The sequence below is a fragment of the Alosa pseudoharengus genome, unplaced genomic scaffold, assembly GCF_046254945.1.
Source record: "Alosa pseudoharengus isolate Yale_2024_CS ecotype anadromous, Long Island Sound unplaced genomic scaffold, YU_APseudo_1.1 YU_APseudo_1.1_scf_20, whole genome shotgun sequence".
NCBI lineage: Eukaryota > Metazoa > Chordata > Actinopteri > Clupeiformes > Clupeidae > Alosa > Alosa pseudoharengus.
This window is the reverse complement of record NW_027468664.1, coordinates 24,050,839-24,077,075: the sequence shown is the minus strand read 5'-3', so window position 1 is coordinate 24,077,075 and position 26,237 is coordinate 24,050,839. Positions and strand designations below refer to the sequence as shown.

Here is a 26,237-nt window from a genome sequence, read left to right as displayed (position 1 = left end):
ATTCTACTAGTTATACCAGGGGTCTCCAACCTTTTTGGTAATGAGGGCTACCTGAAGGACCTAAAATGATATGGAGGGCCACTCATTTGAAACAGACCCTGACTCCTTTTTTGTGAGGGTAATCCTCCTAAATAATAGGCCTATGTGATTTTTACATTTAAGTTATCAATATTATGTAGACCTATGAGCCTTTATATACTAAAGGTTGTATCAGCGAAAGCCCTCCCCCTCCCTCCCGTGCAACTAAAACTCTCCTAAACGCGCATCTTGTCGGTTATGTTGAATTTTGGTTGGTTTTGGTTTAGTTATTTGGTTGGTTTATTTTACCTTTGTGTGAGTTGCCAACCCTTGTTGGTAGCAATTATTTTTGTGTACAGATCTCGGAGCCTAGGCTGCCTACAGAGAGACGTTTTTTGAAGGCCTGCTTATGGGGCAGACAGCTAGCGGATCGTTAGGAAAGATTAGATGAATGTGATCATTTATGTTTGGATAGCCTAGAAATCTAGACGCACCCTAGTGGCAGCAAATTACATTTGCTTCCAGGGCTAGTCTAGCAACTCTCCATTGGCTTGTGAGTTCGAAAAATTTAACTTTTATCAGGCCAATCAAATCGTGTATAGAGTCGTTAGGCGGGCTTAACATAATGATTGATGGCAGAGTTGCAACGGTTTGGCTTGAATTCCCTGCTACTTGAAAACAAAGATGGATGTTGCTGTTGGCAAACAGTGTGACACGAGTTAAGCTTTTTTTTAAGTTGGCAAAAGTTTGAACTAGCCAACTAGCTCCGCTGGTGGGAAAACACATGGGACTCAGCGCTGTCCTATTGCATGCAGAGGGACAACCGATTATCCCGCCCCTCGGACTGAGCACTGCGAACGGTGAGTGCCCAGACCCTACATTTTAATGTCTGGCTCGTCAGGCTAATGTTTGGGCCTTTTTTGGGCCTAAAATCGGGGGGGTTTCTTTGAAGTTTTAAATTTGAAAGGTGTTGTGTGTAGCCTATTGATGATGGCAAATAATAAAACACATAAATCAACAATGATGTTGATTATGATAAGGTCACATTCTTAAGTGGACATAACACAAATATAGTTTTATTAATTATATATGCGGAGCAAATCCATCTGGCGGAGTCAGGTTATCATCTTGAGGCAAATGTGAGAAAGTCTTACCCCAGAGAACAGTGAGAGCTGGCGAAACTGTGGCACTGGACAGTGGCGCCGCCAGCCGTAATCCAGTATGCACTGTGCATACATTTTTTCAACGCTTTATTCAAAATTATTAAATAAATTATTAAATATTACAACAACAAAAATAGCTTGTGTACTGTCTTAATTGAAACATGCTTCGGGCACAAATGATGTTTAGGGCAAAGAGAATGGACATCTCAACATAAGGATACATTACAAGATGATTGGTGTAAACTTTGTCACGACATGATAAGCAGTTCTGGCGCTTAAAAACGCAACGTTCCATTCAGTCATAAATCATTCAAGCGTAGTGCTCGTCATGAAAAGAAAACAGTAGCTTAATATTTTTCAGGTGTTTAACAGTAATAGGAGCACTGTTCTTAGCAGGTATGCCGAAAGCAGTGAGATTAGGCATTGCATCCTACAGTCACGCTGTTTGGAACATATCAGTTCGGGTTTCAAGATTGATAAGATTCAGTTAATGCGGATCATCTCAAAGTTTGGGACAACCAAACAGCAGTGTAAGCAAATCATTATTGTTAGGTTACCATAGCTGTCTTTTCTCTAGGCCTATCGCAAATTGCAACATAAGCTTATATTGGTTTCTTTTTTCTTTTCTTTCCCTTGTTCGTGTGTTAGTGAAGCGATAGTGGGTAGTGAAGCGATAATGCATTTAAAGCAATGTTCACGTCATGTGAGCCAGAGCTGATATGGCCAGAGCTGCTTGCTCTGTAAAGGTATTATATTTCTGTCCCACCCAAATTGCGTTAAAATGGTGTGTTTAGCAGCCAGAATCTAAAAGAAAATTCCCGGGGGTGAAATCTCCCTCATCCCATAACTTTTAAAAAGATTGAAACACCTCTAGTGTAGGGTAGCCACCGTTCTTTTTTTCTTTTTTTTTTTTTTGGGGGGGGGGGGGGGGGGGGGGGTGATTAGCGCCTTGGGCCATGGTGCGTACTATGGAATACAACCCTAGCGGCGCCCCTGGCACTGGAGACCCATGCATTGTAGCTTAATGATGCATCGGACTGTAAGTTGCACCACCATAGTTCAAACTATTGTTTTGGGAAACATTTGTGTTATAGCCTACATATTCAACCATGTTAGTTGCTACAGTAACTATGCTTTTGGGAAACGCCCCCCTGGTCCCCATGCTTAGGCTACCCCAACGTGGAGGCGGTAACCTTCATGCAGATTGTGCCACCTGTCAGTATATCGACTGTATCTACAGTATACGGCAGTGGTGTTCGTATGTTTTTAGACACATGGAGTAGCCTACGAATATGGCCAACGCGGAGGGCTCCGAACGAGACAAAAGCATCACCCCGCCCTACAACATCGGGGCGATGATTTTTGTTGTGATCTGTTGCGGAGCAGCGGTGCTAATTTACTTAATCTTAGAGGCGTTCGTTCGTCCACTGTTTTGGGCCGTGCTGTGCGGGACTATATTGCACCCGTTTAAAGTCTCTCTTGCCCATGTCTGCCGCTCTGGGCTTGATGGACTGAAGAAGACGAAAACCCCGCTGGTACTGGGGACGTTGTTAGTTCCAGTTTGGTGTGTCAATTATGTTGTTGACATGTTGGAACCACGCTGGGTGCTGGAATGGTTGAAAGTACCGATGGTCGCGGCAGTAGCTTCGTTACTTTATGCACTATACCCGCCCTGGAGCCTCAATGGAATGCAGGTGATCCTCGGGCACGTCTCGACTGCCATCTCTCTTGGGCTGGATTGCTTCAGCGCCGTGTGGGTAAGAGTTTACAAAGTGACTGCTAGCATGGCACACACAATTACAGGTGGGTTTCAAAATAATACAATATCGTGAAAAAGCTATAGTAGCATAATCTATTTCAAAAAGTGAATCTTTCATATTCATTGGAGATAAAGTGAAACATATCAAGGCATTTAAATTTTCTTTAAATGCTGTAGATTACGCTTACAGCTCATGAAAACCAAAAATCAGTTTCTAAAAATATTAGAATAAAAATGTTATAATACAGAAAAGTTGGTGTCCTGAGCCTTTAATGTCAGTCTGGTTCAGTAAACACCACCACAATTGTGGGAAACACTGCTGACTTGATAGTTGTCCAGAAGACACTCATTGACACCTGGGGCGCTGCTAGAAAATGTGGGCCCTATGGTTCTGGGCCCCCCAAAATGCTAAGGGATCCAGGGGCAATTATTATATGATAGCATATTACAGCCTATAAAAACCTACACTGGTATTCAACATTTTGAATTTTCCTAACACCATTTTAGGCGAGTCTATTGGGAGTTTGATCTCTTCACATAGACATCATCAATAGAGTTCTTGAGTATAGTCTAGCAGCTTTGAGTAATGTGAAGGTGACACCTCAGCATGACATTTACTGAGGGTAGAAAAATGAAAATACACCCAAAGCTGGTCAATATGCACAAAAGACAATATGCACAAAAAGAAAGCAGTCAGAGAACCACAGCCTTCCTGTGTGTGTGTTTGTGTGTGTGTGTGTGTGTACAGTATGTGTGTGAGAACAAGAGACTATATATCACTATTCCTTTATTCCTCTAACTGACTACAAATTCAAATGTAACTAGACATGACCAAAGCCTTCCTATTTGTATGGAAATATGCTGGAATAGTCCACTGAAATTTTCACACTGTTAAAAAGTACAGTATCCTCAACACGTTTATGTATTCATTTAGAGGTACATTTTTATCCAAAGTGACTTACAAGGGCCATTCTCATCAGAACAACTCGAGTACGGTGGCCAACGGGTGCAAACGATTTGCAATTTTTTACAACACGCAAATCGACAAAACACAAGCAACTTACAGCGATGGTTCGGAATAATTTCATCCTAGGGTCCTTTGCACCATGACCCTGAGCCAAACACCCTCCCAGAACCTGTTTTCCCTTGGTCGAACCCTGGTCGAGTAGCGCTGTCAGAAACTAATGAGTTTCTGCAGTCATAATGGTACCAACTTTTATCTCGTAAATTACCCCACTAATAATGCCCAGGAGTTTATTTAAATAACACTTGCCTGATGGATGCTACTATCTGCTACTATACTGCTGCGTCAACGTTACTTCCGTGATTTGGGAAAAGCACGTAAAAGAAAAGAATCCAGGAATGCACTAATATTTTGTTCGTAGTACCAGTTTGCAACAATTATTAGTTAACACTAAGTTGTAAACACTATTAACATATTAAAAACTGGATATACCAAAAACGTAGATGTAATCGCTTCCTGCCAGGACTTTTATGGGCTTTTCCCAAATCACGGAAGTAACGCCATATCATTAAGGTACGTTTTGAATACACGGGTTTCCCGTTTACCAACAAAACTAGATGCGCGCGCAGCCGTGGGGCAGAAGACGCTTGGTGGCCGTCCACAACGTTATAAACTTAACCTAAATAGTCGGCTGCTGTAAGCTACAATCAGATTTTTTTGTATACCCCTGTTGTCTCAATGATAAAAACATCTCATTTCAGACTATATTTCAAAGTTTGCCGTACATTTGCATTATTAATACAACATAGTATTTTGTCATTTTTGGCGAAGACATGCATTCCGTTAGGGATATTGAACATATTTAACATTCTCTAACCATCGTGATTTCGAATTGGTGCAGTTTTCAGCACAAAAACTCATTTTATTCTTTTGCTCTTTTGCATTGCTCTATGCTGTTCTATGGTGCTTTCTGCCTCTTGGTTGCGCACGCATGTTTTCGTGACGTTGAATAGAAATCCATGTATATCCAAAAATTTAAATAACAAAATATTAATAACATTACTCATGCTATTATTTGTGTTTGATCGTGTGTACTTACCTCGTGCTATCAGCGGAATCAACAGATGGTTAATTTACGCCAGTTAAGGTGAAGCACACACTAACCCAGAGCAGTAAGCTGCCTGCTAGCGGCACAGGGGGAGCAGTGAGGGGTTAAAGGGACACCAGGCAACGTTTTGGTGTTAATTAAGCATCTTCGTAAGTCGGTATATGGTTAAATGACTCATTACGGGGCGAATGAAGGCTCTCTCGCCCGCCCCTACTGCCTGTAGGAAGAATATCCCACTTGCAAGTTCGGTGTATCCTACCCGCCGACCGAAGCAGGATCAGTTTACAGCACAGAGGCAGGCTAACGAAACGCTAGAGATTGTTGCAAACGTGTGTATAATGGCAGAGCCGGCGAAGAAGCAGCGAAAACCCTTGACGGAAGACACAAAGAAAAAGAAAAGAGCTTCAGACCGAGCGAGGGGGGAGTTTCGTAGAGAAAAAGCATCAGGCTTGCCTTGTGTCCCTTTAAGTGCCTTGCTCAAGGGCACTTCAGCCGTGGATGTGGGCATAGGACAGCAGTGCTCAACCAATTTCCCCGCCCTCATTTTTTTATTAAGGCATTAAGAACAATTTCTAACAGATGATTTTATATTCCTCTTTTTAGTCAACTTTAGCATGGGTTCAAATACTTTTTCTCCCCACTCTACGTAAAAAGGTTACATCTGTAAACATATAAATATATAATATAACAATGGTGTTCTCTGTGACTCAATCAGGTGGGCACCTTAGTGGTTGGCTATGTTCTTGCAGTGGCCTTCAAGTGGACTCCAGGGACGGAGGGTTACCTGTGGAAAATTTCTTTTCCTGTGTGGATTGTTCTCATATTCTACCTTGGTGAGAAGCGAACCATTATCACGCACAATTATACACATTCCCATTCACACACAAACATATACTCGTTAGTGGTACAACATTAGTGCACTACTATGTGACTTTCAGCTTAGGCTTCTTTCTCTTCTTTGTCAACTTCATCTCTGGTCACACACCATTATGCAGAGCACATGTATTCAGCCTGGGCCTTGGCTTTGATTTGTCAGTTGCCACACATTTGGAGAGTTCTAGAACACAGCCGTGTCTTTCTCAAATACTGTCCCTGTAAACTGCATTACACAATACACACAACCGCTCACATTTCTGTCACAGTTATTCTGGCATTGAGCTGGCCCAGTTCTACCGCATTCCTCTCCCTATATTTTACATACTATCTCTTCCTCTTATCTATATCCCCTCAATATCCCCTTCCCCACACACACACCTCTATCTCAGTGTCTTTGGCAGGGTCGTGGAGAGTTCCTGTGTTTGTATTAGCAGTGGTACTGCTCTTCATTGGGTCCCAACCTGGTAAGCAGCCTCGAGATTCAAGTGTTCAAGTTCAAACACTTCAGATGCATACCTTGTGAAATTGAATGGTTGAATCTGTCCCAGACTCCCTCAATGTGTCGTTCTCTCTCTCTCTCAGAGTCATTTGATGCCATTTATGGCCTTTACACGGCCATGTCCAACAATATACTGGGCTCCATGTGTCAGCAGAAACGGGCCAGTGACATCTACTTTGTGCTGCTGGGATGGGCCTTCGTGGTGGTACAGATATTCCTCAACCTATGGATCAGACAGCTGCTCATCATACTTGTAGTTGGTAAAGTCTGTTTCTGTTTCTCTCTCTGTCCCTCTGTGTGTGTGTGTTTGCAAGCTTTTGTTAGGGCCGGGACACACCAAGCCGAAAGGCTGACCATCGAAAAGCAGTCGCACTGATCAGTCGGCTCCCAACTCCCCGAGTCGGTCAAAAAAGTGCCTCGGAACACACTGAAGCAACGTTGCCGAGCGTACATTCTGCGCGTGCGCAAGATGTAATACATTTCCATAACAGCAGGTGGCGCTAAAAGATTCATAGCCGGAAAGATTGTCGAGTTAGTACCGAGATTAATCTTGGTAAGGATTCGCCAATGGAACGAAATGGCACTAGTTTCGGACTTCTCTGATTAAGCAATAAGAAAATATAAATATATATTGTGTACTATTTTATTGTCATTGCTTGTGTGTGATGCCAATGAAACGTTCAGACACGGAATAAATAATTGATTTTTACACGTTAACCAAGCTAGCTAGCTAGCTAGCTATATAATGTTAGCACAGTAAACGAAAACTGAATGGGAATTGTAATGTTCGCTAGCTAGGTAGCAACTAAGGACTTTGGTTAAACTTGTATGTTGTTGCAAACTAACCTGAAAAAACATACGTTCAGCAACTGTGTGGTAGTCTACTAGTTCTAGCAAAAATATGTTAGGATTGTTTATCAAAATGGGTTCATAACTTACATCGCTGAATGTAGGGCTAATGGTTCGAGAATGTTTAGTCAAGGGCTAGCACTCCACCAATCAGATTGGTCAAATTGGCCAAAATGAACGCAGACGCTGACTGATGACGGCACGGGACACACCGAACTGACTCAAGTCACGACCTCGCCCAACTGCCCGACGACGGCTGATCGGGTTGTTGTGTCCAGGCCTTTAAGTTTGCGTTACATTGAATGGTTTCAGCAAAATCCTAAAGGACAGTTTGTGATGAACTGTATGTGTATGTTTGACACCAAATGTTAATGTTATGTGTATAACCACGGTTCTCTGAAGGAGAACACAAGGCGTTAACCAATGGGAATGTATTCCCCGATCATATGATCGCCACAAGTCCTCTCACAGGTTCTGCTAAGGCTTTCTGGGGCGAAACAGCCTGGCTATATAAACGGGCACAACCAGCAGCCTTTACTCTAGTCATTCTGAAGCGAAGTCATGACATCATTTCAACAAACATTACATGCCACAAAGACTAGACGGCAGTGTTAACACATCGTTTTCTCAACCTTGGGGTTGGAACTTGGGACCCATGTGTGGGCACCTACAATACCCATGTGTGGGCACCTACAATTTAAATGGGGTCAGCTGAGATACTGCGTCTCTCACAATTGACCAGTACATTACATAAAAATAAACAAATCAATTAAACAAATCCATATCCAAGTTAAGTAACAAATCCTTCATTACAATCTAGCTAAGTAAAATTTCACGTAGACAACCCGCATGAGATGTTTGATCGACGGAATTATGCTTGATCAATGTTTGGAACAAAGTAGCAAAACAACCAGGCACGCAAGGACATTTGGGGAAAATCAAAGTACATGTGAATGATTGGGGTCGTCAACATCAAACCTGCCAAATTAAGGTTGGGAACCCCTGGGATAAGGCCTTGTGTTCTCCTTCAGAGAACTGTGGTTATGTACAAAATAGGGCTCTCAAACGATAAAAAAAAAATGAACTAATTAATCTCATATTTTGAAATGATTTAATCTAGGTTAATCACAATTTAAAAGTATATTTCCTCCCTAAAGACTAAAGCTTCTTAAATTACATTAAAGGAACACGCCACCCAATGTCAGTAGTAATATATGTTCTTACCTTAACTTTCACGAGTTGTCATACCTCTCCCGTGTCCGTACGTGCACTCAAAAGCTCTGGTGCGCGGCTGGACTGTGTTAGCATGTTGCTATGCTAGCGGGCTTTGACGGCAACTAAGCGTAGAAGTAATCAAAAACCGACTTAAATACAGTTGCACGAGTAGTTGATAGAAATGCTACGGCCACGCAACGTGAAACGTGGCGATTTTCCAAGCGAATAAACCGGAGAACTACAATGTGTGGCGCAATAGCACTTGGGAGTACTTCGACCTAGCGTAGTAGTATTGTTAACACCTAATTGTAGATCCTATCCACCACAGAGTTTAGAATCCATGCTGGATCGACCCTCAGCCTCTCCCTCCCCTCTGAGCGAGAGAGAGGCACACACACTAGAGATGCGCTGATGGGCTATTATTTCAACCATAACTGCATAGCAAAACTTATCATCCATCAGCCATCCATCAACACCAAAGTTTTTTGACCAATCTTCGAAACGGCACCCGCCCACCATCCGCTGGTTGTTATAATGTAGGCTATATGGGTGATGCAGCGCTGCTGACGTGAGGCTAGAAAGCCCTTGCTTGTTCTAGGAAGACTGATCCAATGCAGCAAATATATTAAAAGGCTAAAGTCGTACATTGGCTATGTTGTAGCCTATCCCCAGAATATCAGCAGCAAACTCAGTCTCTGTCTCGCAAAACAGTCTCCAAATAAAACGCACATCGGCCTGTTGCCTATACTGCCAGCTTGTGACAATATATCGTCCAAAATGCTTGATTGCATTGCATTCTCCACATTTTTAGCTAAATTTTCATGTACCACATCAGCATTTTTGTTCAGTGAATCTTTTGTAAATTGCTTTAAAATGAATTGCGCTGTCTGTCTGAAAAAGACGCGCTCGTGCAGTCAAAATGAATGGGAGTCTTCAGAACAGGCTTTCAGTCACCCTGACATAACAGTGTGTAAAGTAGCCTATAATGTGAATGACTTGTTATTTTATCAAGGATTTCTTTCTTTTTGCAAAAAATAAAGTACAATAGGCATTAATTAGTAGGCCAGGAGCATGTTGAAATTATGTGGCAAATTGCGTTTTTTATTACAATGATATAATTGTAAAAGGACGTGACCGAAGCTGAGGCAAGCCAGGCAATAGGCCTATAGGCCCGACGGTAATTGTAAAGCAATTTACAAAAGATTCACTGAACAAAAATGCTGATGTGGTACATGAAAATGTAGCTAAAAATGTGGAGAATGCAATGCAATCAAGCATTTTGGACGATATATTGTCACAAGCTGGTAGTATAGGCAACAGGCCAATGTGCGTTTTATTTGGAGACTGTTTTGCGAGACAGAGACTGAGTTTGCTGCTGATATTCTGGGGATAGGCTACAACATAGCCAATGTACGACTTTAGCCTTTTAATATATTTGCTGCATTGGATCAGTCTTCCTAGAACAGGCAAGGGCTTTCTAGCCTCACGTCAGCAGCGCTGTATCACCCATATAGCCTACATTAAAACAACCAGCGGATGGTGGGCGGGTGCCGTTTCGAAGATTGGTCAAAAAACTTTGGTGTTGATGGATGGCTGATGGATGATAGTTTTGCTATGCAGTTATGGTTGAAATAATAGCCCATCAGCGCATCTCTAGTGTATGTGCCTCTCTCTCGCTCAGAGGGGAGGGAGAGGCTGAGGGTCGATCCAGCATGGATTCTAAACTCTGTGGTGGATAGGATCTACAATTAGGTGTTAACAATACTACTACGCTAGGTCGAAGTACTCCCAAGTGCTATTGCGCCACACATTGTAGTTCTCCGGTTTATTCGCTTGGAAAATCGCCACGTTTCATGTTGCGTGGCCGTAGCATTTCTATCAACTACTCGTGCAACTGTATTTAAGTCGGTAAAACGTGGATGTTTTTGATTACTTCTACGCTTAGTTGCCGTCAAAGCCCGCTAGCATAGCAACATGCTAACACAGTCCAGCCGCGCACCAGAGCGGTTGAGTGCACGTACGGACACGGGAGAGGTATGACTCAACTCGTGAAAGTTAAGGTAAGAACATATATTACTACTGACATTGGGTGGCGTGTTCCTTTAAATACAACATAAATCACAAAATTAAAGAATAACCACAAAGATAAAAGTAAAACACTTTTATATTATTTAAATGATAATAATGTCACAGTAATTTTGTTTTAAAGTATTAATTTCTTAAGAAATACTACTCATTTGATGCTGTTTAACTCATTTGTAAATGGTGCACTGTCACTTTAAGCCCATTGTGTCCACACATCTTCGTGTTCTCATAATGATTTTTCTTTTTTTACCAGCTCCATTCAAGTATAGTCTATGGCTAGTCCACAAACTCTAACATTGTTTGTGCCACATGTATAGCACCTACAAATGAAATAGGTAAACACAATGCGTTAATATTTTGTAACGCGTTATGTATTTCAAAATTAATTGTGGCGATTAACGCATTAATTTTGACAGCATTAGTACATAACCTTCTCTATATAACGTTCTCTATCAGTTGAACGACTTACTTCAACCGACTAGGCTGTCAGAGGTGTTCCAGGGCATGCACGGACACTCCTCCATGCCACCGCTTTAGCCATTGCCCACAACGGCACGCTCAGTGTGCCCGGGGGGCGTCCGTAAAAAACACGGTCACATTCAGGCATTCACCAGTCCCTGCCCACGAGTCGTGGGGAGGGCGATGCACAGTCACAATGCACACAGTTCTAAGCACCTCGGCTAGACACATGAGCTCACCCCATGCACTACATTACAGGCAGTTAGCCCTGGCGCGCTGAGGACACACATACCGGCTAGGGCGTCAAAAAGGTGCTGCAGAAAAATCAGGATATTCTCCATTGAGCACGTAAATGCATCGTGAGCATGCTCTTGACACCAGTCCACCAGCCATCCAAGCCGTGCCACCAGCCGTGCCTCTCTGGTTGCTTAGGCCATGTGATTCCCAGCAGCTGGATGGCATGGCTGAGAACCATGGCAAGCTCCCGGGAGAGTGGGGCAGACTCTTGACGACCAAATACTCAAGCAAACACGCACAGAAAAAGGACAGCCCTTGGCCCCAGCCTCTCGCAGTGCAAGCAGAAGTGGGAAACCGCCAAAGGCTGTCTGGGCGTAGGACATACGGCTCAGTGCTGGTCCACAGCGGGGATGAGTCTCCCACACCCCTGGGCATACCACTTCATATTTTGGGCAGGTTCCACCATGAGTTTTGCTTTTTAGATACAGGAATAATTGCTTTTTAGGATGCCATGAGGTGAGTAAAAATCTTCTTCCAAAACACCGGCTTATATAGCCGGCTCGTTTTGCGCCAGAAAGCCTTAGTAGTATCTGTGAGAGGACTTCTTCAGTGGTGATCACATGATCAGGGAATGGATTCCCATTGGTTAACGCTAAGTCTTTCGACTGATAGAGAACTACATAACCCACTCAAACAGAGAGGGCCAGATGTACTAACGCTTTTGTGCCCATTTCAGGCGTATTTGTTTCGCAACGTCTGAGTAAAAACATAGCGAGGTATGTACAAACAGGGTAAAAGCGCAGACTGCCTGTCGTGGAAGCTGAAAATGGCAAATTGCGTATTTCCGTGTCATGCATATGCATTCAAGGGAGGGTCAAGGGGAAAGTGGGAGTTTAGCATAAAAAGATGGGAGGGGAAGCGTAAGAGGGCCTAATTATGTATTTTGCGGTATGTGCAAAAACTGTCAGTGAAAGCGCACGTCTATTCTGCACCTAAATATTTTCTCCTTCTAAATGCAGGTGTTAAATGCGGTTTGCGGTTAAATGCGTCAATAAGACAACCTTTGAAAGACAACAGAATCGCTATTTAGAGCACCAGTTTAGTGTCTTTGTGCTATATCAAAAGCAACCATAACAACCTTAGCAACCTTACGTCCACGTCATCCACTTAAACTTTCTTCTACTTGCTAGATTTTACCAATCTTCCATAGCCTACATGCACAACTTAGAACTACTGATCTTTATTATCTCCCTGCTTGTTGACATCTTATCATGTATTGTATTATTTCCTGATCGCTAAACTTTTGATTTTTTTTAATGTTCCATCAGTTAACTTCATTCAACTGTGCTTGTAGACTATGCAGTTCAGTTGTGGACGTTCATAAATTGTGGTAGGGGGCGGAGAAAGGCGCAGATAACTTGATGAAGTGAAAGTATGATAAATACAACATACACTGCGTTTGTTATCTGCGGCTTGTCCATGGCGCTGATAACGCTACATTCGCAAATGTACGTACATCTGGCCCAGAGTGTCTGAAAGTTTGTGTTGTTTGGTTTATTCAAATGTTTGTGGTTTTGTCATGACCGTTCATTTTTGGTCCCTAACCTGAATCTGTGTGTGTGTGTGTTCTAGTGGGTGTGTGTGTTCTAGTGTCTTTTCTGAAAAAAGCCATAGTGCGCTTTGTTCTGAAGGATTTTGCAGAGTGCAGTCTGTCTTCCTGGTGTGTCAGACTTCAGCAATTCGTTGGAAAGAGACAGGAAGTGCTTCTGCCTGGACCAATCAGGGGCCTCTCTCAGAACCTGCTTTATGTTGACACCAAGGTAACACTCCTCGTGGCCTTGCCTACTATCAGATCGTGTCCCCTACATTAGTTGAGTGCTGTGAGTTTGAAGGCTGGATATCAGTCTTTGTGGGAAAAAATGCTATTCTGAGACACACTGGAACAAGATTCTGCAAGCCAAGTCTTTACTGAGTTCAGCACCACACTCCACAGTGAACCATTGCAGTGGCCTGTCTATGTCCAGAAACATTTTTTAGTTGAGTAAAGGCCCATTCACACCAAGAACGATAACTATAAATAAATTCCGTTCTTGTTAATATTAACAACGACGTTCACACATAAACTATAACGATAACGACATGAAGAACGAAGAGGATATTCCAATTGAAAACAATGTAGTCTGATTTTTTATCGGTAATGCTTGCTCACATAGCATGTAGTAGAGCCATGTAGCCAGCTATTTCCAATCAGTTCTGTCGTTGTTTAGTGTGTGTGTGTGTGTGTGTGTGTGTGTGTGCAGCGCTCTGCATGAAAGTCACCGTCAGAGTTTAACAAGGTAAATGGCTTAAAGGATAATTCCGGTATTTAGCATTACCATTCATGCGGGACTATTAGTAAGAGTTTGAAATAAATACTTATTTAACAGCTTCAACTATGAAAATACTTATTTAACAGCTTCAACTATAAAAAAAATGTAAAATTTACTTAATATTTAACATGTTGTTAACAGTAGAATAAGCGGGATAATGGACTTCACTCCATTAGATTATCCGAAAAATAAACGCACTACGAGGTTGATCCCTTCACAGATTGCAATACATTCAAAACTCTGCAGCCAGGCTCCTCACCCATACCAAACAATCTGCACACATAACCCCCATTCTCCATCAACTCTACTGGCTACCAGTTCCATCCGGTATTAAATACAAAGTACTACTACTCACCTTCAAAGCTCTCCACAATCTTGCTCCCCTTACATCTGTGACCTCTTGACCCCTTACAATCCTTCCCGCTCACTCAGATCCTTCGACCATAATCTTTTAACTATCCCCCGCACCGGACTCTCCATCCTGGGTGGCAGGTCCTTCAGTGCCTTGGGCCCCAAACTCTGGAACTCCCTCCCCCAACCTCTTTGTGACTGTCCCTCTCTTCCTTTCTTCAAAGCATATCTCAAGACCTTTTTGTTTAATGATTACTTCTCCTCCACACCCAACACATAGCTCTATAAACGTATCTTCTTCTCCACACCCAACACATAGCTCTATAAACTTAGCTTCTCCTCCATACCCAACACATAGCTCTATAAACTTAGCTTCTCCTCCATACCCAACACATAGCTCTATAAACTTAGCTTCTCCTCCACACCCAACACATAGCTCTATAAACTTAGCTTCTCCTCCACACCCAACACATAGCTCTATACACTTAGCTTCTCTTTGTTGTATTGTTTTGTTTGTTTGTTTGTTTGTTGTACATGTATTTTCCTGCCCACTATGTAAAGCGACCTTGAGAAAGACGCTTTATAAATTAAACTTATTATTGTTATTATTAGTAGTACATGCCTCCATAAGCTAGCTTGTAAGCAATTTGTCTGACAGCGTCGATTTTTTTCAAGTTTTTTTTTCGAAAAATCTCCCTGAAAAATAGAAAGGGGCCGATTGGAGTGATGCGACGGCGAAGGTCGCCCCGTCGTTCCACTTGCTGCGGTGCGCCCATTCACTTCAATAGATTCTATTCAATTTTGCTGGTCGCCTGCCATATATCGCCGTTTCCAACTTTGTGTGACGGCCTTTTATTCTAATATTCTCATGATCTTGAACTGTCAGTTTGGTTAGATAGGCCTATTTAATTAACATTCGCCAAGCATGCAGTTGAGATTAGTTTGAAACCTCTCTGAACTCTTTATTAAAGGTGCTCTAAGTGATGTCATACATTTTTTAGGCTAAAACTTACAGCAAACATCACCTCACCATCCGCTAGCTGTCTGTGTCCTGAATGCACTGTAAAAAAATGCGATCTCTGTGGACAACCCAAGTTCCAAAGACAGCCACAAAACAACTTGGGCAAACCTTGCCCATAAAAACAACAATAACAAATTGTTCCAGCAAATCACCGACAAGTTGCTCGTTTTGGAGAGTTTCAATTGCACGGGAGGGAGTGGGAGAAAGTAGCGAGTTAACTTTCTGTTTTGTTTGAACGTCAACAGAAGTGACGTTAGAGCGCCTTTAATTAAACACATTACTTTAATGATACAGTGACATATTTATACTGTTTTGGTCACCATGCCATGCCATAAGCCCACCCACCGATTCTATACACGATGTGATTTGCCTGACCAAGGTTTGGTTTTTCCAGCTTGCAAGCCAACAGAGAGTTGCTAGACTACCCTGGCTGCAAATTACATTTGCTGCTGCTAGGGTGTGTCTAGATTTCTAGGCTAGGAGAATGTCCCATTCTTACGATAATAGGAATGTTTGCATTTATTTGCCGATCGACATATCAAAATTTAACCAACAGAGAGGTCTCGCGTCTCGCCCATTTCAGAGTCCCTGCCTTCCGGTTATTGCTACAGCTTCACCGCAAAACTTGCCTCCTTGATGTGCATGGGGAAATGACATGCAGGAAAAAAAAGAAATTGGTACTAATAGCTTTCCGTTGCATTAGCTGTGTTCCCACTCCCATAAAGGCACAGCTATGAAATTCCATCTTACTAAGACTCCCCGATGACTAATTAATCAGCATGTCTGTTTCTCAGGTGGTGTGTGTTTTTTTCGTGTGTGCATATGCTCAGTGAGGTGACATGCTGAATGCTGACTCGTGGTTTCCAAGGCCTCTGAGTCTCAGGGCTGGGACAAGGACCTGAGAGGTCTCTAATTTCACTTGGGCGCACATGCACACAGATATTTCAAAAGTTATGTCTAATTTAGTGCTCTACTTTTTGCTCTCTCCTTTCCATCTTCTCCTTCACTCTGTCCATCCTCTCTCTATCTCTCTCTACAGATGATCGGGTGGCTGGAACATTGGCGTGAAAAACTTATTAGCATCTTCATCATCTGTCTGCTAGTTATTGGAACTCTGATGATGACCCTGCTGCTAACAGCCATGGTATTGTGTCCCCACTGGCTTACCGTACTGCATCATAGTCGTTTACAACATATCAAAGGCTGCAGTGTGTGCTGCAACACCATGCTGACTGTCTGACCTTTGATGTGTAGGTGCACCATGAGAGTGTTCAAATCATTGAGGTCACAAGTAACCTGATCAATGAGACAGTCTCCAACCACCCAGAGTGGGCAAAGTAAGAGCTCTTTAAACTGAACAGTCAATCACTAGCACTACTGCAATACACTGTAAAAAAGGAAAAGTCAGGGCTGTCCATTTTATCAAACAATATTACCTTACAATTGCATGAAACAATCAAGTTTTTAATTAATAACATTAAAATTATTGTGTTCAAATAGTCATTCCAATTGAGTAATCATTTTTTGTAATGAATCAAGGAAGATAAGCATATATACTGTGGAAAAAAGGAAAAGACACTTTGTCATAGTTACTAAACCACAAAACATGAAATTAAACTAAATGTTTTTCTTTCAAACACAATGTTATTACCAGTGTTGGGAGTAATGCGTTACAAAAGTAATGTAATTACTGTAATGTATTGCTGTTTGCGGTAACGCGGTAATGTAAGGCATTACCAAAAAAAATTTGCGTAATATTTACTCGGTACAAACTTCAGTAACGCGCGTTACAATGCATTTTAACACACAATTAAGCACTTGTTTTGTTTTGATACATATTCGCAAACACCACCGCGAGAACAACAGACGAGAAAAAATCCGCGCAAAATAGTAGAACGTATCTCCTGATACTGGTTGAAGATGACTGTGGCTGCAGCAGACTCAAAGTCGCACTCTATTTGCGGGATGGACATAAGCCTACGCTCATTATTTTTAGCTTGTCAGAGACAAGGATATGAAGAACATAATAGTTAGTGCACTTTGTGTGCGAAACCAAAAGATCGATCTCACTATGCCTAGCGAAATAGCACAAGTCATTTAATGAAACATCTAAAGTGGTGCCACGCTAATCTTTTTTATTCTTGATAAAACACAAACTATGTTCTTCTAGTGCAATACAGCTTTGAGCTGTGAACTTGAATTAAAGAGAATAAAGGGATAGAAATGCAGAAAAAGATTGTGTAGCCTGGCAGTGCCACCGCTCCCACCACGCGCATCGCGCACTTTGCGTAGGGCACCAAAGGACTAGCCTGGCCCTTACCGCCTGTGACTACGAATTCTCTTCGTCATACGTGCGAGGCTGAAATCAAATTTTGGCCGGAAGTACGTAGGATGGTAACACCAGGCTACCAAAGGACAGAGGGGGCACCCAAATGTAACCAATGAATAGTAGCTTTACTGCAAACTGCGTTTCACTCTTCATCAATAACGTTTACAATGTCAGAATGCACTAACACCATGGTACATACTTTTTGGGTTCTCTCAATCTCCACCACGTAGTACTAGTAGAATGGAATTGGTGGGTCTTCAATAATTCGTTTCCCAAGCATTTAGGCTACATGAAGCACATGATATGCCAAGTCGACAAAAAATCCATTCAGATAGCTAGGTGGATACCAGGCTCATAATTCACTTTTATTTGCAAAACGAAATGTGAAGCAACATGTCATTGCATACTTTCCAGAGCAAGGAAGGCTGTATATTGTGCTATCAATGTAACTCAACAAACAAGGCTTGTAAACAAGAGCTGGCAAAAGGGCATTATGAGAATGTAAAAATCAATGCTCTTAAAGTGACCGTGCACCATTTATAAGAAAACAGCATTTCTTCAGAAATTAATGTTAAAAAACACACAGTAATGGTCTGTATAATAGGCCTTTTATTTTACTTTAGGTGTTTGAGTTACCATTTAAATGTCACTCACTCAAAGCCACTCACTTAGGACACCGAAATGGCCAGTAGGCCACCATCTTGACATGTCTTTATTAAGCTTTGATTTACAATAGGCTCTCTATTGAGCAGGCATAGGCCTTAAAGTTACAGTATTTATATCACAATTTACCAGACTTTGACCTTTTGTCGGTTTTTAACAAAATTCTGACTATGAATTTCTTGTTTTGCATCATGAGCACTGCGCCTATTGCATTCTTACTGTATGTTGTTAGCCTTAAGCCTAGCTCAGTCATTATGCTATACCACATCTCCCTCCATTGGAAGAGCCATGAGCTGCATTGCGCGTAATAAACTGCATTTAGAATGGCAAATCCATATTTCTAGATATTTTGGTGAAAGTAACTTAAAAGTATGGCAATAGTAGTGTAATGCCTTACAATTCAGAGACAGTAATATTATAATGTAACAAATTACTTTGAAATGACAGTAATAAGTAATGCATAGTACATTACGATTTTGAAGTAACTTGCCCAACACTGGTTATTACGTTGAACTGACATATTTTGCCACAGCAATGAATTTATCCAGCGGAATCATGTAAGATCAATGTGAAGCACCTAAGTACTGAACCAGTAAGGCAAATAATACACATGAGATGCCTTGGTGTCAACCAATTGCACATGTTTTCAACCTCAATGAATGCTTTTTAATACTGTGGCACAACATAATCAGCATGTTTCATTTTAAGACTTCATCTTGAAGTCTTTAATATCAAAATGATCTTCCTTTAACATTGATGTTGCAATACTAAGTACATCGGAATGCCTATCCTCAGTACATGCCACCTGTATAACACAATGACATTGAAATACATGAATAATTTAAATAATTTCATTGGAATTACTTTATCAAATTGGGTAACCACAGCATGAATCAATTTTGTAAACCAAAAGAGATATGCTGGACTAATTCTAGACATTTCATTCAGTGCAACCGATGTACACAAGGAAATCAAATTCATTTTGTAGCACACAGTACAAAGCATTTCACAAAATTATGAAATGAAAATAATGAAAAACACTTCTCTAAACAATCTCTAACGTTTGTGTGTGTGTTTGTGTCTGTATGTGTGCACGTGCAGCTGGCTTCCAGAGGCACGAGTTGTCCAGAACGCCTTTAACTCGGCTGCGACCAATGTCTACCAACATGGTCGAGAATGGATAACACACAAGGTGACAAGTTTGTGTTTAGGCGATAAAGTTTTTGATCTTAAAAAGGGGGTATGTGTGTGGCACGTGTCTGCATTCTCCTCATTCATATGAATTTGTGGTGTGCACTCATGTCTACTCGTATGGTTCTGAGCAGCTGCACAAAATGTTGGGGGACAAGGTAAATCACACGATAGTCATAGAGAACCAGGTGCTGGAAGTCTGGGACAGATTGTACCACTCTTGGTTTGTCAAGGTAAAACTTTTTACTACTCTGCTCTCTCTCTCTCTTACAGTAAGTCAGTTCCATGTATAACACACACACACACTCACACTCATCTAGTGGGTTTGTGTTGCAGAATGCCACACACACTGAGCACCAGCGCCACCTTAAGTGGCATGTGCAGAGACAGAACAGCTGGTTTGGGGACATTTCGGTCGTCTGGCATATTGCCTCCTTCCTCCAGGTGAACATTCAGACCATTCCGGCGGTGAGTGAGGGTAGGGGATGCGCACACTACATCTTCAGTTGTCTAAATTCAGTTGCTTAATAAGTAAAGCTTTGGCAACAATGACTTCATTCATGCCAAAAAAGCATCTTTGATTTAATGTGAGACCTCCTTTTCTTAGCATATTTGAGCCTAGTGGTCTTTTGTGTTTGTGAAAGAGTGTGTTTAGGTACAGTGCTCTTAATACTAGGAGGACTTGTGGATCCTGTGTGTGTTTTAATCTGCCGTACATGTTGAATGTTTGGCAGATTTTGGAGTCGTTGTGGATAGTGATGAGCCAAAATGTGAGACTTCTCATCTCTACAACGACCACTCTGTTAACGGTCCTATTTCACAGCGGCACGGCACTATTCAACTTTGTTTTGTCTCTGGTACCTCTCTCAGTCTGCTTTCTTGATGACGTTTCATAGGATATTGGTATTATACTAATATGTAAGGGATAATGGACACGGTGGTCTGTTCACAGAAGTTAATGCACGGTCGAGTATAATAAAATGTATAGTAGATATGTATAATTTTATACAATGCTGTCAAAGATATTATTTGAAACTAGTAGAATGATGGCACATGATGAAGTTTAAGTTAAAAAAAATTAAGTTAAAAAGTTGTGGTATGACTTCATCAGAATATTCACAAACTTAATAACACATGTGTAATCATGGACCGATCAAGAGGGAGGAATATCACTCACAGTCAATTCAGTAGCCTTTGCTATGTTAACAATTCAGCCCAGGCAATATGAAAACGGGTGCTGGTATTTTTTGCAAATTTGGTTTTGTGGTTCTCAGTTTTGGGCCCAAAATATGAGCTGCAAATACCTCATGACCAATGACCACTGAAAACTGTTATGTGCAGGGTGCGATTTGTTTAATAACCAGAGGGGGGGGATGATTTTGAATAAGTTTGTAAACCCCCCCCCACCCCAAAAAAAAATAAAAATGAACGAACAAGTTCATAGCCTAGTAATGTCATGGCTAATAATACCCTATATTATTTTTGCCACCTTTGTAACATTTTAGTTTTAGTTTACCGTGGTGTATGACTTTAAACAGCGAGTGTGCTTGGTATGATGATCAGCTCCTCTAATGCAGGGTAGGACTACGTTTTGACAAGCATACAAATTCACCTTGTTCTCTCCCCATCTGAAATGACTTCTCTACTTTTGCTGCCTCCATCCTTTCTGTATTTGTTGTGTAAAAAAACGTTGTATATGATGGCACTGAAGTCTTAAGTTAGTGAATTGGCTAACAGTGTTAGTTGGTAACCAAATAGCCTACACATTGCGCTACACGCTGCGTATAGGCTACGTGCATTCTCTCTCCTGCTGATTTGCGTTCAGTAGCCAAGTGCGTAATATTGCAAAAGTTGAAAAAATAAATGTGTTTATTGTAGCCTACAGAAAATAAATAGCCTATCATACTGTCAGTTAATTGCCTACAGTGCAGTGAAGAGTTTGGTGAGTAAAGTTATAGGGCAACTTGAAGTTTTATGAAAATAATTTACGAACCAGAACATAAAGACCATGAAGCTTCTATTTCTTACAGCTGTTAAAACACCCGCTAGATAGTTTAAATACCCACCAACATTCGTTTTTGCAGTAGGCTACAGATTATTTCTAAAAGTTATTTGTCTACTATACTGGCTGATTTATCAAACGAGTGCTTTCTCGTTCGTCCTCCGCAAACTACAGGTGTTTCGGTAGAGAGCCATTGAATAAGCGATGCCAAGCAATTTCTGTAACACTTTTTGTGACATTCAGCAAATATCTCCTCATTTAATGTAAGTTCCTTCGGACAATAGGCCTACGTTCTACTCTACGTGCAGTTGTCCTCCATCTCAGTTGCATCAGTTTTATAATTTTGAAGGTTCTAAAACATTATTATGCTTCACTGAATCCTTCTCGTTTTCTTTCATTTGTCCAGCTAACTTTTCCATTGAACCTAGCCATTTATGATGGATTACACACTCGACATTCTGTAATGTCCTGCACGATCAAGGCCAAATTAAGTTATCACGCAGCCACTGTCAGCAGCATCAGTGCTGACGGTGACGGTGCGTTTCTGATGTCAGATTATTATGTAGGCTAGCCTACTAGACTGTTCTCACGTTGCAGCGCTTTACTTATATGAAGTAGCATTAATCAATATGAGGGGCAGAGGGGGATAAATGTTCTCCCCCCCGACGATAAAAATAATTTAGCAGAGGTAGGGATAGGAAAACCAGAGGGGGGGGAATCCTCACCATCCCCCCCTACAAATCGCACTCTGGTTATGTGGATTGGCCATACTCAGAAAAAAGTTGAGACAGCTATGAGAAACAACCATTATTAGGGCAGCTGGGAAATAATGTAATTACTGAATAGAACTTATAGAGCAGCACAGAGGTTTTAGAAAGCAGCTGAGGGAAGTTTGATATTCTTACAGCTAATGATTCTGCAGTCACACACACGCTGAATGGTTTGTTGCTATAATTGGCTGAACAGGATTCTCTCTCTGTTTCTGCCATTCAATCTGTTGTGTGTGTCCCGTTGCTGTGCAGGTGATCTTCCTGACCACACTCTTCTACCTGCTGAGCTCCTGTGAAGATAAATATAAGCCAGTCGAATGGCTGATCAACCACACCCCTCTGTCCCAGGTCGTTACCTCGTCCGACATCATCAGCCAGTCAATGGAGGAGGCTATCAGGTGTGTCCTGACAAACACCTCCACAGACACACACAATATTACTTCCATATGCTGCAAACATGTTTGCATACTCACACATGTTAAATAGATGTCGTGGAGGCTAAACGCAAGTAAACACAGTTTATCCACCTCTGAAATTTCAGAAATAGAGTTTGAGTCAGGTGAGTTTAAATATTTTTTCATATGTCCATCTATGCTCCCTCTGGGTCTTTGTAGTTCATTGTTTGCATAAAAATGGACCTTCTATTCTGAATGTCTGGACAGATAAAAAAAATCTTAAGGAGTCTATTTTGGGTTTCTGATTTTGTTTGTGTGTGTGTGTGTGTGTGTGTTTGTTTGTGTGTGTGTGTGTGTTCATGTGTGTGTGTGTGTGTGTGGGGGGGGGGGGTCTCTGCAGGGGGGTGTTTCATGCATCACTGAAGATGGCGGGCTTCTACGGTCTATACACTTGGCTCACACACACCATTTTTGGCCTCAACATTGTCTTCATCCCCTCAGGTGAGTCAGGCTCATGACACACATACATGTGAAACACACCCACCTTCTCCCAGCCCATGTGTCCCTGTTGGCTTGGTTTGTCTCTCCCAGATCTCGTCAGAGAGACTTTAGGAAGTATTTATTTTTTACATAAATTGATGACACAAGAATTTTTGTCACAAAACTGTGCTTTGAATGCATTCTGACAAAGTGTGACTGACTGTGTGTGAATAAAGTCACATCATTTACAAACCTTAAACATATATTGCAAAGTTGTTTAATATTTCTAATTGACAAAAAACATAATTTGTTATTGTCTTTTTCTCACCATTTGATTAAACCCTACAATTAGCTAGTGGTGATTTGAAGACACAAGTGTCTCAAGACATCCACTGTACTTATTCTCCCGCCTTGAACTTTAAAGAACTTTAATTTAGGTCAAAGTTGCAAGTTGACTATAGATATCCCTCTTTCCCTCCCTCTCCATCTCCTCTCTCTCTTCCCTCTGTCGGTGGGTTAGCCATGGCTGCTATCTTGGGTGTGGTGCCATTTTTGGGGACGTACTGGGCAGCTCTGCCGGCAGTGCTGGACCTGTGGCTGGCTCAGGGGGAGGGGTTCAAAGCGCTGCTCCTGCTGGGCATCCACGTGCTCCCCACATACTTTGTGGACACCGCCATTTACTCCGACATCTCTGAAATCTCCGGGTACGTGTGTGTTTGTGTGTGTGTGTGTGTGTGAGAGAGAGAGATGAAATAGTACTTCTAAGACTGCTGTATGTTTATTACATACTTGTGTGTACGTAATACATATACATTTTAAAACATGATGTTGGCAATTCCATAATTATGTGTGTGTGTGTGTGTGTGTGTGTGTTTGCTAGTGCCGTGAGTTAGACAGTTTGCAATGCAGACTCTGGTCTCCACCCTGTATGAATATTTAAAGAGCCCTCATCAGAATCAGATTTGTTAACAAGCTGGGCAAGAAGGAGGCTGGTCAGCCAAAAATCATCAGACAGAATTAAGAACCCGGCCAGACTGGGGGCGTATGTGTGTTTGCACGAGCACTGAAGTCCTGCCCATGTTGTCTATAATACTAATGCCAAACGAAAAAATGGCGTGTGGTGAATTTTAGTTTCCTTTCTAGTTGCGTGCAGCCACATATGTTTAGCAGCAGAGAGAGCAACATACTGATGATGGGGTGGAAGCTAATTGGATGAAAAGCCTAAAGATCGATCTGTTAGGCCTAGCTGCATTCAAGTGCTCAGTATGTTATGGTAAAAGTTTATTTGTGTGTGTGTGCGTGTGTGTAGTGGAGGGCATCCTTACCTGACGGGTCTGGCGGTTGCGGGAGGTGCGTACTATCTGGGCCTGGAGGGGGCCATCATCGGGCCTATCCTGCTCTGCATCCTGGTGGTGGCATCCAACATCTACAGACACAGAGCTGAGGTAGACACACACACACACACATTTAACACACATACACACACACACACACAGACATTTAACACACATACACATTTAACACACATACACACACACACACACAGACATTTAACACACATACACATAACACACACACACACACACACACACACATATATACACACACTTAAACTCACTCACACTACACCTCTGCATGCACTCAAACACACTCATGTTTACATTTGCAAACAGCCTGAAGCTAGTCTTGTCTATGTTCCTGGTGATATAGGATATATTATTTTGATGTGCTTACAGACATGGCAGTAAATGCCTTTAACCAATACTGACTCTTTTCCTTTCATCCCTCTGTATTCTCTCTCTCACCATTTGTGGACATCCCGCTGGTGCCGAAGGAAAGGAGTGAGTAAAGAAATGGGTACCCTGTCTGCAGTGTGTTTGTTGTAATTTCTCTCTCTCTCCCCATCACCCTTCTCCTACGCCTACGGGGGTGTATCTCTCGCGCTGCTCAGCAGGGGCTGTGCTGAGGCACCTACAGCAGACAAGCACCAACCCCCCTCTTCCTCCTCCTCCCTTTCCGCTAGATGTTATTGTGGCAAGATCTTTTTTTTCTCCAATGGGTGTTGCCTCTGAGCTCCCCCTGCCAAAGACCTTTGCAACATTTTTGAACTGTTTCAATCTCTAAAGTGAATCACTAGTGACTAAAGTGTGCATCAGAGGGACACCCGTGGAGGGAGTGATGTCACATGCTACAGCGCCCGTACCATATATGGATGGGTCCGAGTGCCCACAGGGACCCAAGTTTGAATCCGACCTGCAGTCATTTCCCGATCCCGCCCCATCTCTCTCTCCCACTTGCTTCCTGTCTCTCTCCACTGTCCTGTCCAAATAAAGGCTAATTGAAAAAAGAAATGGGTTCCAATTCATTGCATTTTTATGCTAGCCTAATAATTATTTTACTCGGTTTGAAAAAAATGTCACTAGTTAAAACGTCAAATTTCTAAATATTGTACACCTGGATTGTTTTGCATGCTGTGACTTTCAGTTCATAAAAGGCTATTTTTCCAGTCATATTTAATCATTGAAGATTTCTTAAAAATAGTGTTATCGTCGTCTTGTCTCGTTCTCGTGAACCCAGTAATCGTGTGTATCGTCACACCCCTAGTTCAAATACCATATGTACAGTGTTAGGAGGGATTTAATCCCAACACAAAGCATGTGAAGGTTAGCCTGGCGGGCCATCCTATATCATTGAAATGTATAGTCTGGAATCGAATCATTCACCTGCTTAATCCAAGGGGCGGGCAGAGAATTGTCTTTCAAACTGCCTAGGCATGCAATAGGCCAGCGCTACGACCATATCCGTATCCGGTCGGCAAAACGGCAAATACATCCTTCTTCGAAAGGAATGACTTAAGTGCATTGTGTTGCTCTACTTTCAAAGAAAAGCACAAGTCCAACTCCTCCAAAGTTGACGCCAACGCCGATTCAAACAACCGCTCTTCGTTCGCCATAGCCAAACTTCCTTGTTGTTCACCGTCGCAGGATGTCGTTATCCTGTTAAGCCCGCCTTAAGACTCTCTAACGAAATAGAGCGCTGTGATTGGAGAACATCCACGGTGTTAAGCCAATAGAAATTCCTATGGTTCGATACTAGACGTACAGGCTGAGCAAATTAATTTGCCGCCGCTAGGGTGCGTCTAGATTTCTAGGCTATGTGAAGGTGAGAGAGAGGAGATGAGCATGACTGAATGTAGGCATATAGGCATGTATGTGTGTACACGGTGTGCTTTATTTCAGTTTTTTGAGTGCTACCAGAGCAAATAGAAGAAGTGGGGGATGGCCACAATATTCAAAAAGTTTTTTCAGTGCAATCAGTCATCATTCTGAGACTTTGCATCATTTGAATACCTATGTGCACACATTAGGTCTTCTCCTCTATTCTGTCCTGGCTAATACGTGAGCTGTATATGTAGACAGATAGCTAACAAGAAA

General features: G+C 42.0%; 1 protein-coding gene across 1 annotated transcript; it reads left to right on the top strand.

The window, feature by feature from the left end:
* The first annotated feature begins 2,473 nt into the window (after positions 1-2,473).
* Positions 2,474-26,069, top strand: LOC143136477 (transmembrane protein 245-like). Its single transcript, XM_076297199.1, has 16 exons — positions 2,474-2,938; positions 5,728-5,845; positions 6,278-6,375; positions 6,437-6,647; positions 12,883-13,052; positions 16,013-16,117; positions 16,228-16,310; positions 19,067-19,157; positions 19,291-19,389; positions 19,493-19,624; positions 19,891-20,013; positions 22,181-22,326; positions 22,724-22,824; positions 23,324-23,507; positions 24,113-24,248; positions 26,043-26,069. The coding sequence occupies exons 1-16, from the start codon at positions 2,474-2,476 to the stop codon at positions 26,067-26,069; spliced, it is 2,289 nt and encodes a 762-aa protein (XP_076153314.1).
* Positions 26,070-26,237: the final 168 nt, after the last annotated feature.

What these genes read in the sequence shown, in the direction of transcription:
- LOC143136477 (XM_076297199.1), top strand. Translation starts at nt 2,474, where the DNA reads ATGGCCAACGCGGAGGGCTCCGAACGAGACAAAAGCATCACCCCGCCC. An exon ending in GCTCATCATACTTGTAGTTG is followed by an intron (nt 6,648 to 12,882) that starts GTAAAGTCTGTT and finishes TGTGTGTTCTAG; the next exon opens with TGTCTTTTCTGAAAAAAGCC. An exon ending in TCAACTTTGTTTTGTCTCTG is followed by an intron (nt 20,014 to 22,180) that starts GTACCTCTCTCA and finishes GTTGCTGTGCAG; the next exon opens with GTGATCTTCCTGACCACACT.